This window comes from Oncorhynchus tshawytscha, linkage group LG06 (genome assembly GCF_018296145.1).
Source record: "Oncorhynchus tshawytscha isolate Ot180627B linkage group LG06, Otsh_v2.0, whole genome shotgun sequence".
NCBI lineage: Eukaryota > Metazoa > Chordata > Actinopteri > Salmoniformes > Salmonidae > Oncorhynchus > Oncorhynchus tshawytscha.
In genome coordinates this window covers 67,347,011-67,363,180 of record NC_056434.1, presented here as the reverse complement: position 1 = coordinate 67,363,180, position 16,170 = coordinate 67,347,011, and the positions used below count along the sequence as shown (strand labels likewise).

Below are 16,170 nucleotides of genomic sequence, written 5' to 3'. Positions count from 1 at the left end.
TACACACACTCATTTGTTAAGCATCTCAACTGGAAAGTCACTTCTCCCTCTTCATTTTGCTAATGACAGAGATTATCGACGGTCAGGCTAAACCCCTCCCCTGCCTAAACCACTCCTATTGTTTCTATCAATAGATGGAATGTTGTGTGGCGTCATGGCTCTACCTGGAAAAGCTTTCACTTATTATTCCACTCCTTCCCCTAGTATGCTCTGCACTTATTAGGCCTAGTTAATGAAATGCTCCTTTAAGAGCGATGGGGAAAGAAAAACATGCTGGCTCCAGGCTGCTATCTGGCTCCGGTTGGGTTTCAAAACACTGGCTCCTGTTGCCTAGACAGCCAATTGGCCAGCACTGCCCACAAAAGGCCACATCTGGTGATTAGATCTCCAGGCTTTGAAGGACCTTCTGGATGGACCAGCTAGATTGGTGTGTGTGTGTGTGACCATCAGATGTGTAAGACTTATTGGATCAACAGTCCAGTCATGCAGTGCTATCACTTGTCAGAAAACCTGCGTTCTCGCTGCATTATCTGTTTGACAGCAGCTGTCTCTCTGCATCAAACATGCATTCACGTAATGATGCACTCCTAGATTTGTTTAGTTTCCCCTCTTGCCTTAGAATGGTATTTTACTTGGCTTTTTAGCCATGTTAATGATTCAATCGCTTCAATTGACCAAAATGTGTCCCCTCTGATTTATATTGGAGGATTTGTGGTATAGTTGGTCTGGAAAACAATTTCTGCCTCTGATTTTGTGAATATCAAACGTTTCACAGGTTGGCTTGTTGCACAGTGCTGACATCTGTTAAAGAGGGTAATATCAATGTGCTTTCCTCTCAATAATACGGTCCTCGACCTGCCTTTGAACTGGCCACCTACTGCAACTTTCCCCCTTCTCCGTTCTATCTTGTTTTGAAGGACAATGCTTTTTTTAATTAGATTTTTTATTGAACCTTTATTTAACTAGGCAAGTCAGTTAAGAACAAATTCTTATTTACAATGATGGCCTACCGGGGAACAGTGGGTTAACTGCCTTGTTCACGGGCAGATCGACAGATTTTTTTACCTTGTCAGCTCAGGGAATTGATCTAGCAACCTTTCGGTTACTGGCCCAACACTCTAACCACTGGGCTACCTGCCTCTAACCACTGGGCTACCTGCCTCTAACCACTGGGCTACCTGCCTCTAACCACTGGGCTACCTGCCTGGGCTAACCTGGGCTACCTGCCTCTAACCACTGGGCTACCTGCCTCTAACCACTGGGCTACCTGCCTCTAACCACTGGGCTACCTGCCTCTAACCACTGGGCTACCTGCCTCTAACCACTGGGCTACCTGCTATCCAGATTTGAACAGTGTAATATGCCTCTCACAGCTTCATTTTATTTCTATTTAACCTTTATTTAATTGGGCAAGTCAGTTAAGAACAAATTCTTATTTACAATGACTGCCTACACCGGCCAAACCCGGACAATGCTGGGCCAATTGCGTGCCGCCCTATGGGACTCCCAATCACGGCCGGTTGTGATACAACCTGGATTGGATTCAGATGAATTTGTCACTTTAATTCAGCTGAAGTGTTGAGTGGAACTTGGCAGCTTGAATGAGCAGTGTATGAAAGAAGCTGTTTTATAAAATGTCTGTGGAAAAAGACGATGACGACTGCGGACTTGTTGTTGTCTGTCCTATGCAGATGCTAACCATGAGGCGGCAGCGGAGGCCATTGAGAACATGGCAGACGCCGTCACACACGCCAGATTCGTAGGGACGGACCCCGCCAGCGATGAAGTGGTGCTCATGAAAATCCTACAGGTAATCTTCTAGATAAAATCTTTCAGCTAACGGTGCACCAGAAAATGATTAATCAAATGTGTTTATTTCAAACAAGCATAAGGGCTGCATATCAACTGTCACCCTGTTTACAGTAGTACTCTGTCATAGTATGACACTTCACTATATGGGGGATCGGTTGTCATTTTAAATTTGATACAAGTGTCTTACGTGCATGAATACCCTGGCTGGATTCCCTTTGAGGCTGGAACATTTACTTTATGATACCTCGTAAAAGAACTGAGATGACCACTCTGAATGTTACGCACACACTCACACGTACACACACACACACTGCGTCTGCCGTGACAGGTCCTGAGGACCTTGCTGCTCACGCCCGTCGGAGCCCACCTGACCAACGAGTCTGTGTGCGAGATCATGCAGTCGTGTTTCCGCATCTGCTTCGAGGTGCGCCTCAGCGGTGAGTTCTCTCTCTGTAGTTCTCCCAGGGATTGATACACACTTCTAGTCCACATGCTGTGTTAAAATACAGCTTAGCGTTCCTTTCTATGACGCTTTTCCAGGGGAAAAATATCAGGAACTCGTAGATGGGAACGTTTAGCTTCCATGGCCTCCGGGGTCCTCCATCACACCAGCCTAACAATATGAGTTCTACCGCTCAACTCCAACTCTCACCCCCTCCAGGCCTTAGTTTACTAACACCCCTTAACCCTCCCCCAGTCCCTGAGATGTGCATTATTAGAAAACCCTCCTAATCCTGGCCAAACGCATACAGACAGGAGGTCCTAGCCTGGCCTCTCTCCTCTTGTCCTCTAGGCTCTAATGGCACCTGCCCTGTTTGTTTTGCCCTCTCCACAGAGCTCCTGAGGAAATCAGCCGAACACACACTGGTAGACATGGTGCAGCTGCTGTTCTCCAGGTAAACGGTGTTGGGTGTGTGTGTGTGACAAGTTCAATCCCCCCTCGACCGTACACTGTGACTGGAAACCTTCAGGAAATTAACTTCCAGTTTGTCTTTTGAGACCAATTTCTATTAGGTTATTGGATTAGAGCACCTACCCAGAAACCACTGGGAGGGAAAGGTGTAGGGTTAGGGCTTACTTCACTGTGCTCTGTTTAAATTGCAAATCTGTTTAATTATACAAGTATGGGACACTTTAATTTGAAGATAATTTAGTAAACTTAAACTCCTCCATATGAAAGTCCCTGCCCTTGTCATAAGACCTGTGAACCAATGTTTTTGTAAACAACATTGGTAAACTGTGGTGTAGTGGTACCTAGAGAAGTCGGTATACTCTAATTTTGCCACAATTTTAAAAGGAAGGAGATTAAAATAATTTAAAAAATGAAAATGTTTTCCTACAGATTTATCAGGTTGTCACTCTCATAATCAACTTTTTTTTAAATAAAAATATATTTTTAAAATACGGTTCTACCACAATTCTTAAACCACATCAGGAGACACTTTTTTTAGGTACTGTACAATATCCCATTGCAGAGTTTGCAAAACAAATGCCCTCCTGATTGATACAAATCATCACTAGCATTTTGACAGGGTAGGCTTACTTCAGTCAATATTTAATTGGGAAGGTTTTTCGGGAAATCCTTTAGACGTGTTCATTCAAACAGCCCATGATGACTGACGTGCACATCGCAAAGATTCAACCAAGACTTCACACAACTTTTTTCAGTACCTTGTTTGCATACCCATTGTTGCCTTAGTTACCATTTACTGGTAGATATAAATTGAAACGTCTTTCCTACCTACCGGCTACCAATGTTGTTCTTCTGTGAGCTGCTCAATGCAACAACCAGTTGAGAGCTGCGTGCTCTCTCGCTGCCCACAGATGATATTCCGCTGAAACTAGGCTACCGTTATGTGTGCAGCACATTAATCTATTTCAAGTGCTTTGTGTTAGCTACTTTGTGCATGATTTCTCTATTGTACTAAATAATTGATAGCTGTATACCTCCACTTTGATACACATCAGTGGGGATTAAGAAGTGAGTACACGCAATGCCCACCGGAAGAATACGGCATATACCTGTGTATACCCTCCACTACACCACTGACGTTAAAGCAACAATGGTCATCGTTCAAGATTTTAATGCTAAAGTTGTTTTACCATCAACTGGTGGTGGTGTATAATGCCTCGGAAGCCTCAATAGGTATTATTGTTAAATATGTTAACGTCCTCAGCAACACTTTGCATCTTAATATGCCTCTGCATTCAGAGGTCACTGGTTCACTAATGCAATAACATGCTTTTTCTACCGGTATTTAGCATAGGGTGGCTCCACGTCGCTTCCCCACCTCCTCTCCCAGAGGCCCATACATTAGACTTCCACTCGCATCGTCTCACAGACGAGGGGATCCGCCTGCAGAAGAGCGCCAGATGTATGATCTGCATATAGATGAAGAGGAGTGGCTCCCCCATAAACACACACATGCAGCATTAGCATGGCCATTAATCCTGCCAGAAATGATCCGAAAATAATCGGGAATAGAGTCGTCTCATTCTCTAAATGTATTAGAGCCCCCCCACCACCACCGCGAGAACAAACAAAATATAGTCACAGTGTAATTCTGTCTTGGAGGCGCGTGGATGTCAGACGAGGCTATTTGATGCAGGATTTGTTAAAAAACATGGTGTTGTCTTTCACAATAGAGCCAGTTGATATCACCACGTCACCGTCAGCACGTTCTTGGTCCGTTTGTGTCAGTGCTGGGAGTTATACACTGTAGCAGCTTCTTATCATATTTCTTACAGCACTGTGTATTGGTTGTTGGATATTCAAATAGAAAATGACAGCCGTTGCAGTCTGTGTCCGTGGTATTAAAAAAAAGTAGGCCTATTACTGCCCTTTTCCCAACATCCAAGTACCGTCCTCATTTGTCGGTGTCTTTATTGGCTGGCCAGCCCCCCCTCTTGTCCACAGCTCGTCCATAATAAAGATGTGAGCGCCTTGGGCAGCCCCTCCCCCAGGCTGGGTGTAATGAGCAGCGGATCTCATCGAGTGCTCACGAGGAGGCTTAGATCGCCTGCTGAAAGTATTAGGGATGTTAATCTGTTGGACCCACAGATCATCCAATAATCGAGCTTGCAAGACAAGACTATTAACGCGGGAGTTAACGTCAGGGGCCCGTCTCTCTCTCTCTGTGTGTGTGTGTGAGAGAGACAGCCAGTGACATCTCATTCGCCGCAAAGCCCAAGAGTCCACAGAGCACAATGTTCTCAGACAATGTGTGATGCATTAGAGAACATTACGCTGCCCAGCTCATCTCACCAAGCCACTGAGAAGCTCATCTGGGTCCGGGAATAAATGCCCTCCGAGACAGATTGCTTCTGTCTTCTGTCAGCCTAGTGCCTCATAAGCATTGTTCTCTCTCTCGCTCTCTGTCTGTTTATGATTATTTTCATGGAAGTTTGGTTAGTTAAAAAAATAACTTTGTAAAGCAATTGTCAACTTGTACACCAGCTGTTTCTCTTCTTCTGTCTGCAAGCCTTTGAGAGATTACATATTATTTCAGCTAAGATTACCAACAAATGTACAGGTTCTTTGTCCCTGCATGGATATTGAGGTCACACAATAGATTTCTTTCAGTGTGGTATTTAAGAACATTCAGACTAGTCTCCATGTTAGTCTAAACGGTGTTATGCATGTAGCTACTTCCCTTGGCGTCACAAAGTTTTCTAGGGCTTAAAACCATCTGTGCTCTCACCCTGCATATTCAGTGTGCAGGTTGAATTGAAAGTGACTCATCTTTAAATATTGTCTGCAAATGGACAAACTGCTTTGTTGGTGTGGATATCAGGTTTCCTGTCACCTCACGGTGGCTGATGAATGAATTACCTTGAATTGACAGTAGAGGTTGAGAAGGCACAGGGGCTCAACACAGAGGGAGGAAAGAATCGTTTGATAAAATGTAGCTGTATTTGTCAGACAATTGACATCTATTTTCCGTTTTTCTTCCAGACTACCCCAATTTAAAGAAGAGGCCAAAAGTTTTGTGGGTGCTAACATGAAGAAGGTAAACTCAAATTAGGCCTAGATGTTGAATGTGCCACTACTCTCTGGCTATGACTAATTTGCTTGCAATACCCCCTCCCTTTGTCTCCCCTTGTTCCTGTCATCCCCATGGTGCTGTGAATAATCATTGTACTCTGCAGGGATGGCCACCGCAAAAAACCCTCTATTGGTTCTGAAACTAGAGTGCATGAAGTATCCAACAGGGAAGAAATGTAACCTTTTTTTACTGGGTGTCTACTCCCTCACAGCTAAACAGAAAAGTGTCTTTACACAATAATAATATCTTGTCTTGTGGTACAGGATTGAAACTGGATACCCTAAATGCCCCTCCCTCTGCTTCCACCCATCAAGATGGAGTTCTTTCCCAGTATCACCTCTGTCTCATCGGACGCTGCCTTCAAAAAAAAAAAAAAGTCCTTTTGTTGATTTTCTTTGAGTTCCTCCTTTCAAACTGCTCATTTGCCTGTGTTCCCTCCCACAGATCCCATCCTGTATCCTGGACACACAGGATCTTATTTGTGCAGAACAGCCTATAAACACCAATCAGAGGGGCTTAGAGAGGGTACTTGATAAAGCCACAACTTTCCATTGGCTCTCGCTAGTGCATTGAAATGGGCCAGGATAGCATGGCTTTCTGGAGTGAATGCATGAAGATGCATTTGAGGGATATTTCAGCATTTTCTTAGAACTTTGGTTTCAAGGAATTTCATATTTCCACAACACAAATTTTACATTCATTATTCAAATAGTTTTTCCCACTTAACAACTTAATTAAACTTAATTTAATGGAAAATAAATGTTGGCTAATAGTTTCAGGCTGTACGACAAAATAAGTTGTAGTCATACCCATTTTTGTATATTTGCATCGTGTAGCTTAGATCGGACATTTCGCTGACATTTCTGGTTTAGCCTCACACCACAAAAAAACTCCAAGTGACTTTTGTTTCACAATCATACCTCATCAAACCTAGACTCCAAATGTACAAATCGTACAAATAAAAATAGTAATGGGCTTGAAGCAGTTCCAATATGAAACCTGCCGTTCTGTCTGATTGCCTGCCCTTCACTGTTTTGTCTGCTCATTCTTCAACGTCTTCGTATGGAGCCTCCTAACCCACCACCCCTTCCCCAAACAAACCCATCCCTGGGGAGTTTGCATAGTGCTCTGTTCGGACCCCCCCCAATGCATCACTGACTGAGTGTCTTGTCTGTGTGCTAATGCTAAAATGTCGTCCATCACTAATCACGGGCACCTGCCCCCTTCTCTCCTGAGGCTTACAATATCTTGTGGAAAAACAAACGAGTGCAGGTAAGGAGACTCTGGTGCCTCAGTTGGAGAATGACCATCCCTCCTTCCTATCCACCCTGCCCCTCCCTTCTTGTTCAGAACCCATTTGCCGCCCCCTTTGGAAGATTCATACACAATGCGATGGGGGCCAAAATTGTTAAAATATTTGTATACCATATTGTAGATGCATCTAATGATAAATGTATTGATTTTGTTAGATGTGTAGAGTACACAAACCATGCCATGGGGGTTAGTTTGTAGAATGAAACAGATCTTACTGCGTGCATTTTTTTGATGGTTGCTTGAATTTGTTTCTTGTGATTGTCACTTTTTGTTGTATAGTCTTATAATTCACCCTCATAGGTATATTGTATCTTGCCATTTGGGGATACTTCTATGCAGTCTCGGCATTTGCTAAACAGAATGAAGCATGTGGCTGCGTTTTTGTGTACGGTCACTGTCTTGTGTTTTCAGATGTCGGTCTGTTACTTTCTGTTTTAAAACGGTCACTGTCCAAGTATGTAAATGGTCCAGAAGGATCCTATTGCTTTTAAAAGTCCAACCTGATGCAATACCCTCATCTGTACAATGTGATATTACAACACCCTCTAGCTAAGCGCATAGTCAGCGTTTGTGTGTGACTGTTTACTGAGTGTGTTCTACTGGTTCCAGCTGAAGATGCGCGCTGGTGGGATGAGCGAGTCATCAAAGTGGAAGAAGCAGAAACGCTCGCCCCGGCCCCCCCATCACATGGTACGAAGCGCCTCGGGCGGATTGGAGCAGGCCCCTCCCGCCACCCTTAGCCACAACAACCTCACTGGTGAGATTTTATTGTTTTTTTAGACTGAGTTAGAAACCAGGTCCTGGGGATAGACATGGGAGGTGGTACATTAAAGAAGGATCGTCTGCCGAGCAGAGGCTTGAACCCCCGTTGCCGTCGGGGCATAAGTGGTCAGAGGTCGGGACTGCTACACCCCACTCCAGCACTTCTATGATCTTTTAAATTAACTTTTCATCTATTACTGCTACCACGTTGCAATAACCAGAAAACAGACCATTGACCGACGATATCAATGCATGCCACGCCACAACATCAACAACAAACGCTTCCTTTAGTAATGAGCAAATGCCTCTTCTGTAAATCAAATCATATTTGGTCCAAGGGGGCTTCATTTTATGTCAATCAAATTTAAACATCATAGATATATCAACATTTATACTGTTAGGCACTCTAAAGTGGAAAAATGTATATTGTGAATACGTCTATAGAGGCGGTCTCCAACCACAAAACATCTGATGTATCTAACCATGGTCGGTGTGTGTTTGTGTCTACCAGGTGGTGACCTTTTCATCGAGCAGGTTAGTTTGTCTGTCCCAGACAGCATGGCCTCTTCCATGTCTAGCCCCACAGACAGCGGCCTGGACACCTGCTCCAAGGCCACCTCCAGAGAGGACCTGACAGACCTGGACCAGAGCAGCTCTGTCGCCACCACCCCAGGCACAGCAACTAGCCCTTCCACAGAGCCTGGACGCCTGGATGCTCAGGTGGGGTGAGGGTGGGGGGGGGCATTGGAAGCAGCTATGTTGTGTCATTTTGTGCATATTTGAATTAAGTCTGTTGGAGCTCATCAATGTTCATACTCTGTTTCTGTTTCCCCTGCCAGTCTGAGGGGAGGCAGGTGGATCGTGCCCAGTCAGCTTCGGTGGAGTCCATCCCTGAGGTCTTGGAGGACAGAGACTCTGTGACGGAGCAGTCAGACTCGGCCTCAATACATGACATGGATTACGTCAACCCCCGAGGAGTCCGCTTCACACCACAGCAAACTCAGAGAGATGGTGAGGATGGTGAGCCCTCTTACCTCCACTACCAACCAGCGTTCAGTTTGGGTTTCACCGTGCCTCAACCTGTTCCATTTTACATCTCGCCCTCTGTCTCACCTTGTCTCATGTCTGTTCATATGTCTCAACATGTCTCACCCCATGTCTCAACCTACAGTGCATTCAGAAAGTATTCAGACCCCTTGACTTTCCACATTTTGTTACGTTACAGCCTTATTCTAAAATTGATTAAATTGTTTTTTCCCCCCCTAATCAATCTCATATAATACACCATAATGTCAAAGCAAAACCAATTTTTTTATACATTTTTGCAAATTGATGAAAAAAAAATATCCCATATACATAAGTATTCAAACCCTTTACTCAGTACTTTGTTGAAGAACTTTTGCCAGCGATTAAATCCTCGAGTCTTCTTGGGTACGACACTACAAGCTCAGCACACCTGTATTTGGGGAGTTTCTCCCATTCTTCTCTGCAGATCCACTCAAGCTCTGTCAGGTAGGATGGGGAGCGTCGCTGCACAGCTATTTTCAGGTCTCTCCAGAGATGTTCGATCGGGTTCAAGTCCGGGCTCTGGCTGGGCCACTCAGGGACATTCAGAAACTTGTCCCGAAGCTCCTCCTGTGTTCTCTTGGCTGTGTGCTTTGGTCATTGTCCTGTTAGAAGGTAAAAATTCACCCCAGTCTGAAGTCCTGAGTGTTCTGGAGCAGGTTTTCATCAAGGATCTCTCTGTACTTGGATCTGTTCGTCTTTCCCTCGATCCTGACTAGTCTCCCAGTCCCTGCCGCTGTAAAACATCCCCACAGCATGTTGCTGCCACCACCATACTTCACTGTAGGGATGATGCCAGGTTTCTTCCAGACGTGACGCTTGGCATTCAGGACAAAGAGTTAAATCTTGGTTTCATCAGACCAGAGAATCTTGGTCACCTCCCTCACCAATCCCTTTCTCCCCCGATTGCTCAGTTTGGCCGGGCGGCCAGCTTAAGGAAGTCTTGGTGGTTCTAAACCTCTTCCATTTTAGAATGATAGAGGCCACTGTGTTCTTGGACATTCAATGCTCCAGAAATGTTTTGGTACCCTTCCCAGATCAGTGCATCGACACAATCCTGTCTCTGAGCTTTACGGACAATTCCTTCGATCTCATGGCTTGGTTTTTGCCCTGACATGCACTGTCAACTGTGGGACCTTATATAGACAGATGTGTACCTTTCCAAATCATGTCCAATCAATTGAATTTACCATTATTGGACTCCAAGTTGTCGAAACATCTCAAGGATGATCAATGGAAACAGGATGCACCTGAGCTCAATTTCGAGTCTCATAGCAACGGGTCTGTAATTTGCAAAAATGTCTAAAAACCTGTTTTCGCTTTGTCATTATGGGGTATTGTGTGTAGAAGTTTATTTATTTAATCCATTTTAGAATACGGCTGTAACGTAACAAAATGTGGAAAAAGTCAAGGTGTCTGAATACTTTCCGAATGCACTATGTCCCGCAACTTGTCTCTGAGTGTCCTTCATTCTTACCCATGTCTTATTTTATATCTCATGTCTAGGGTTGCATAATTCAGGTAACTGTCCCAATATTCCCCAGTTTTCCAGATATCCTGGTTGGAAGATTCCTCAAACTACGAGGGAATAAGCAGGAAATCTAGGTTTCTGGAAAACCATGGAATTTGGGGAAAATTACCAACATTTTGAAACTCTACTCGTGTTTCACGCCACCAGAGGGTTATACTACAAAGCAGGATCAAGGCGTTGCCTAAATATTGTGAAATATACATATTGTGAAAAAATCTTATTGACTCAACCTGAAACATAAGTTTATCGACGTTAGCTGACTCACATCCTGCTTTGTCAATAATTTCCTGTTTTGTGTTTCTTCTTAACCTCCCAGGTGCGACTCTCATCCCCTACGGTCTGCCCTGTCTGCGGGAGCTCTTCCGCTTCCTCATCTCGCTGACCAACCCCCATGACCGCCACAACACGGATGCCATGATGCACATGGGCCTGCAGCTGCTGACCGTGGCTCTGGAAGCTGCCCACATTGCCCCCTACCAGTCACTGCTGGGTCTGGTCAAAGACGAGCTCTGCAGACACCTCTTCCAGGTACTGTACACCACAGGCTTATTCAGGAGGGGGAACTTGACCCTTCTATTGTGTCTTCTACACAATATGACATAACAACATGTTTCCCTTTTCAGTTGCTAAATGTGGACCGTATGAACCTGTGTACCGCCTCCATACGAGCCTGCTTCTTGCTCTTTGAGAGCATGCGAGGACATTTGAAGTTTCAGCTTGAGGTATTTGGAGTGTTTTCTTTTGTTTGCGATATTGTCACACAATTGTTTGACACAACCGCACGAGTCGTTGTAAAACAACCAACTAAACCGAATGACCTGGGGTGTGTGCAGATGTATCTGAAGAAGCTGATGGACATCATCACGTCAGAGAACATGAAGATGCCTTATGAGATGAAGGAGATGGCCCTGGAGGCCCTGGTGCAGCTCTGGAGGATCCCCAGCTTCGTTACCGAGCTCTACATCAACCACGACTGTGACTTCTACTGCTCAAACCTGTTTGAAGACCTCACCAAGCTGCTCTCCAAGGTGGGAACTGGGACGCCAGCTCTTTTGACTTTCTGAAATCTGCATTAGAAGAGTGTCTACTGTCCTGTTCAGTCACGGCTTAATACTTTTATTAATTTCAATTTGATGCATGTCGTCACGCTCCACGCTTTACATTTTCAGGGGAACATTGTTCTCTTTTGTTGACCTATGGTGTGTTTGTATCATGTTGTCTTGCAGAATGCCTTTCCTGTGTCCGGACAGCTCTACACAACTCACCTTCTCTCACTAGAGGCCCTACTGACTGTTATTGACAGCACTGAGGCCCACTGTCAGGCTAAGGTGCTCAACAGCACAGCTCAGCAGGACCAATCAGCAGAAACTGTGTTGGTGGAAGGGGAGGGCTCAACCAATGACCATGTAGACACAACCACAGGTATGCAGATTTCTATCAAACATTTGATGTACTTTCTGCTATGATAGTCTCATACTATAATGGGCTTTGTTCAACATTGACTGTAGTTGTATCAGATGTGTATAGAGGGGTAGTCATGAATATGTTTGTCATATTTGGTTGTAGAAGAAGGCAGGCAGGTGAACCGTGCCAACAGTCAGAATGTTCCAGAGGCTGACAGCGTGCCCCTTCCACCTACCAGCGGGCACCTAATGGCAGAGAAGATGAGACTGGGCAGACAAGACCAGGAGGAGACACAACCATCTGGTAGGTTTGGTTTTACTAACCAGTGGTCAGGTCTCCTCGAGAACTGGGTTAGCATTCCGCTCTATAGCCATGAATGAAATTGAATTAAAAGTGAAAATTGTCTTTATTTTATTTTTGTTAGCTGAGAAGAAAGAACCGACAAAGCCTCAACGCTTCTCGTCTTGTTTACCTGATTCTCAAGAGCTGTTGGACATCAGAAATAAAAAGAAGGTAGGTTTTATTTTGTTGTATATCTGTTTTAAATAACTTACTTTCATGGCTGTCGAACACATACTGTAAACGCTGACTTTGACGTGAATCATGCATTGATGCCAATGGCGTTTGTCTCTCTAAACTGAAGTGATAGTATTTATTTGTATGATTACAGCTGCTGAACAGCGGCACAGAGCAGTTCAACCAGAAGCCTAAGAAAGGCATCCAGTTCCTGCAGGAGAAGGGTCTCCTCAGCAGCCCCATGGACAACAACGAGGTGGCCCAGTGGCTCCGGGAGAACCCCCGCCTCGACAAGAAGCAGATCGGAGAGTTCATCAGTGACCGCAAGCACATGGAGCTACTGGACAGCTTCGTCAAGTACGAGTCTTTATCATTTCCTGGCAGCGTGCTGTACAACCAGTTGGTTTTAAAAGAAGACCTTTTCTGGATCTTCTCCTTCATTTAATTGTACTGAAGCTTGGTTTTGTCAGTTACTCGTGAAGCAATGAATAGTGAAGCAGTGAAGTTTATTGACTTGAAACCTAGGAGTTGATTTGTCTTCAATCCATAACAATGATCAAATACAGTACACAACTGTATACACTGAGTATACAAAACATTAAGAATGCCATGACATAGACTGACCAGGTGAATCCAGGTGAAAGCTATGATCTCTTATTGATGTCACTTGTTAAATCCACTTCAATCAATGTAGATGAAGTGGAGGAGACGGGTTAAAGAAGGATTTTTAAGTCTTGAGACAATTGACACATGGATTGTGTATGTGTGCTGTTCAGAGGGTGAATGGGCAAGAAACAATATTTAAGTGCCTTTGAATGGGGTATGTTAGTAGGTGCCAGGCACACCGGTTTGAGTGTGTTAACTGCAACGATGCTGGGATTTTCACGCTCAACAGTTTCCCGTGTGTATCAAGAATGGTCCACCACCCAAAGGACATCCAGCCAACTTGACACAACTGTGGGAAGCATTGGGGTCAGCATCCCCGTGGAACGCTTTCGACACCTTGTAGAGTTCATGCCCCAACGAATTGAGGCTGTTCTGAGGTCCAAATGGGAAGGTGCAACTCAATATCAGGAAGATGTTCCTTATGTTTGGTATACTCAGTGTATGTATAGTTGTGTAAAAAAAAAAGACCTGACAGGAAATTGAAGAATATACTTCAAAATATACAGTACCAGTCAGAAGTTTGGACACGCCTACTCATTCTGCATTTCAAAACTATGAAATAACACACATGGTATCATGTAGTAACCTAAAAAAGTGTTAAACAAATCAAAATATTTGAGATTCTTCAAAGTAACCTCCCTTTGCCTTGATGACAGCTTTCAACACTCTTAGCATTCTCTCAACCAGCTTCATGAGGAATGCTTTTCCAACAGTCTTGAAGGAGTTCCCACATATGCTCAGCACTTGTTGGCTGCTTTTCCTTCACTCTGTGGTCCAACTCATCCCAAACCATCTCAATTGGGTTGAGGTCTGGTGATTGTGGAGGTCAGGTCACCTGATGCAGCACTCCATCACTCTCCTTCTTGGTCAAATAGCCCTTACACAGCCCCTGGAAGTGTGTTTTGGGTCATTGTCCTGTTGAAAAACAAATGATAGTCCCACTAAGCGCAAACCAGATTGGATGGTGTATCGCTGTGGTAGCCATGCTGGTTAAGTGTGCCTTGAATTCTAAATAAATCAAGACGGTGTCACCAGCAAAGCACTACCACACCACCACCTCCATGCTTCCCAGGGGAGATCGGAGATCATTCGTTCACCTACTTTGCGTCTCACAAAGACACGGCTGTTGGAACCAAAAATCTCAAATTTGGAGTCATCAGACCAAAAACCAGATTTCCACCGGTTTAATGTCCATTGCTCGTGTTTCTTGGCCCAAGCAAAATCTCTTCTTCTCATTGGTGTCCTTTTAGTAGTGGTTTCTTTGTAGAAATTTGACATCGAAGGCCAGATTTCACGCAGTCTCTGAACAGTTGATGTTGAGATGTCTGTTACTTGAACTCTGTGAAGCATTTATTTGGGCTGCAATCTGAGGTGCAGTTAACTCTGAACTGATCCTCTGCAGCAGAGGTAACTCTGGGTCTTCCTTTCCTGTGGCGGTCCTTATGAAAGCCAGTTTCATCATATCGATTGATGGTTTTTGCGACTGCACTTGAAGAAACTTTCAAAGTTCTTGACGTTTTCAGAATTGACTGACCTTCATGTCTTAAAGTAACGATGGACTGTCATTTTTCTTTGCTTATTTGAGCTGTTCTTGCCATAATATGGACTTGGTCTTTTACCAAATAGGGCTAACTTCTGTATACCACCTACCTTGTCACAACACAACTGATTGGCATGAAGAAAGAAAGAAATACCACAAATGAACTTTTAACAAGGCACACCTGTTAATTGAAATGCATTCCAGGCGACTACAGTACCTCATGAAGCTGGTTGAGAGAATGCCAAGGGTGTGCAAAGCTGTCATCAAGGCAAAGGGTGGCTACTTTGAAGAATCTAAAATATATTTTGATTTGTTTAACACTTTCTTTTGTTACTACGTGATTCCATATGTGTTAGTTCATAGTTTTGATGTCTTCACTATTAAACAAAATAATAATAATCTTGAATGAGTAGGTGTCTAATCTTTTGACTGGTATGCTACATATTAGTGCTTTATACTCATTCTCCCATTCCCATGTGCAGCACGTTCACTTTCCAAGGACTGCGTATTGACGAGGCGCTGCGTCTGTATCTGGAGGCCTTCAGACTGCCAGGAGAGGCTCCGGTCATCCATCGACTTTTGGAAACCTTCACAGACACCTGGCATGTAAGTCAGCTGCCTTCACCCCCCTTGAAAGGCGTTCTTTCTCTCTCGCTCTCGCGCTCAGGGCACCCGGAGGGACTCACACACTTCTTCCATTACCGCATGGCAAGGCAATCCTTGCCACCAACTGTCCCTATCCTTGTCACCAACTGTCCCTATCATCAGGTAATTACGTCCAGTGGAACGCCGACCCAGATCTGAATCAGGGACATTAATCACTCAAGTAATTAGGGGAATAGTAAAATGCAGCAGTGCCAACGGCAAAGTTGGCATAACAGAGCCGGCCTGTTGATCAAAGGCAGGGGGACAAACCAATGGGGGCCACTGGCTGTTCCTTAAATAAACGGAGAGGGTCATCCTCGTGACCTGGAAAGTATTCCTAGTAATGTCTTTTCATAGTCTCTCCATACACAATCGCATTGAATGACTTTACAGATATTCTTAATACACACTTGTATTTTTCCGCTATTGAGCAGTCATACGTCGTGACTGCACTTTCAGCAGCACAAATATATACTGAACAAAAATCGAAATGCAACCATTTCAAAATTTTTACTGGGTTACAGTTTATATAAGGTAATCGGTCAATTATAATAATTTCATTAGGCCCTAATCTATGGATTTCACTTGACTGGGTAGCAGTGCAGCCATGGTTGGGCCTTGGAGGGCATAGGCCGACTCACTGGGGAGCCAGGTCCAGCCAATCAGAATAAGTTTTTCCCCTCAAAAGGTTTTTTATTGCAGACAGAAATACTCCTCAGTTTCATCAGCTGTCCAGGTGACTGGACTCAGACGATCCCGCAGGTGAAGAAGCCGGATGTGGAGGTCTTGAGCTGGCATGGTTACACGTGGTCGTGAGGCCCGTTGGGATCTTTTATTTCAGCTCATGGAACATGGGACCAACACTTTAC

At 44.4% G+C, this 16,170-nt stretch overlaps 1 protein-coding gene across 1 annotated transcript in view; it reads left to right on the top strand.

Annotated features, from left to right (window-relative positions):
- LOC112253524 (Golgi-specific brefeldin A-resistance guanine nucleotide exchange factor 1) overlaps positions 1-16,170 on the top strand; it is a 78,660-nt gene that overhangs the window by 44,540 nt on the left and 17,950 nt on the right. The window contains 15 exon segments of the mRNA XM_042322767.1: positions 1,692-1,810; positions 2,141-2,249; positions 2,648-2,708; positions 5,768-5,822; positions 7,782-7,929; positions 8,446-8,654; positions 8,774-8,945; positions 10,847-11,058; positions 11,154-11,252; positions 11,364-11,558; positions 11,757-11,952; positions 12,097-12,237; positions 12,359-12,447; positions 12,605-12,807; positions 15,139-15,262. Coding sequence (XP_042178701.1) covers positions 1,692-1,810; positions 2,141-2,249; positions 2,648-2,708; positions 5,768-5,822; positions 7,782-7,929; positions 8,446-8,654; positions 8,774-8,945; positions 10,847-11,058; positions 11,154-11,252; positions 11,364-11,558; positions 11,757-11,952; positions 12,097-12,237; positions 12,359-12,447; positions 12,605-12,807; positions 15,139-15,262 — 2,132 coding nt within the window.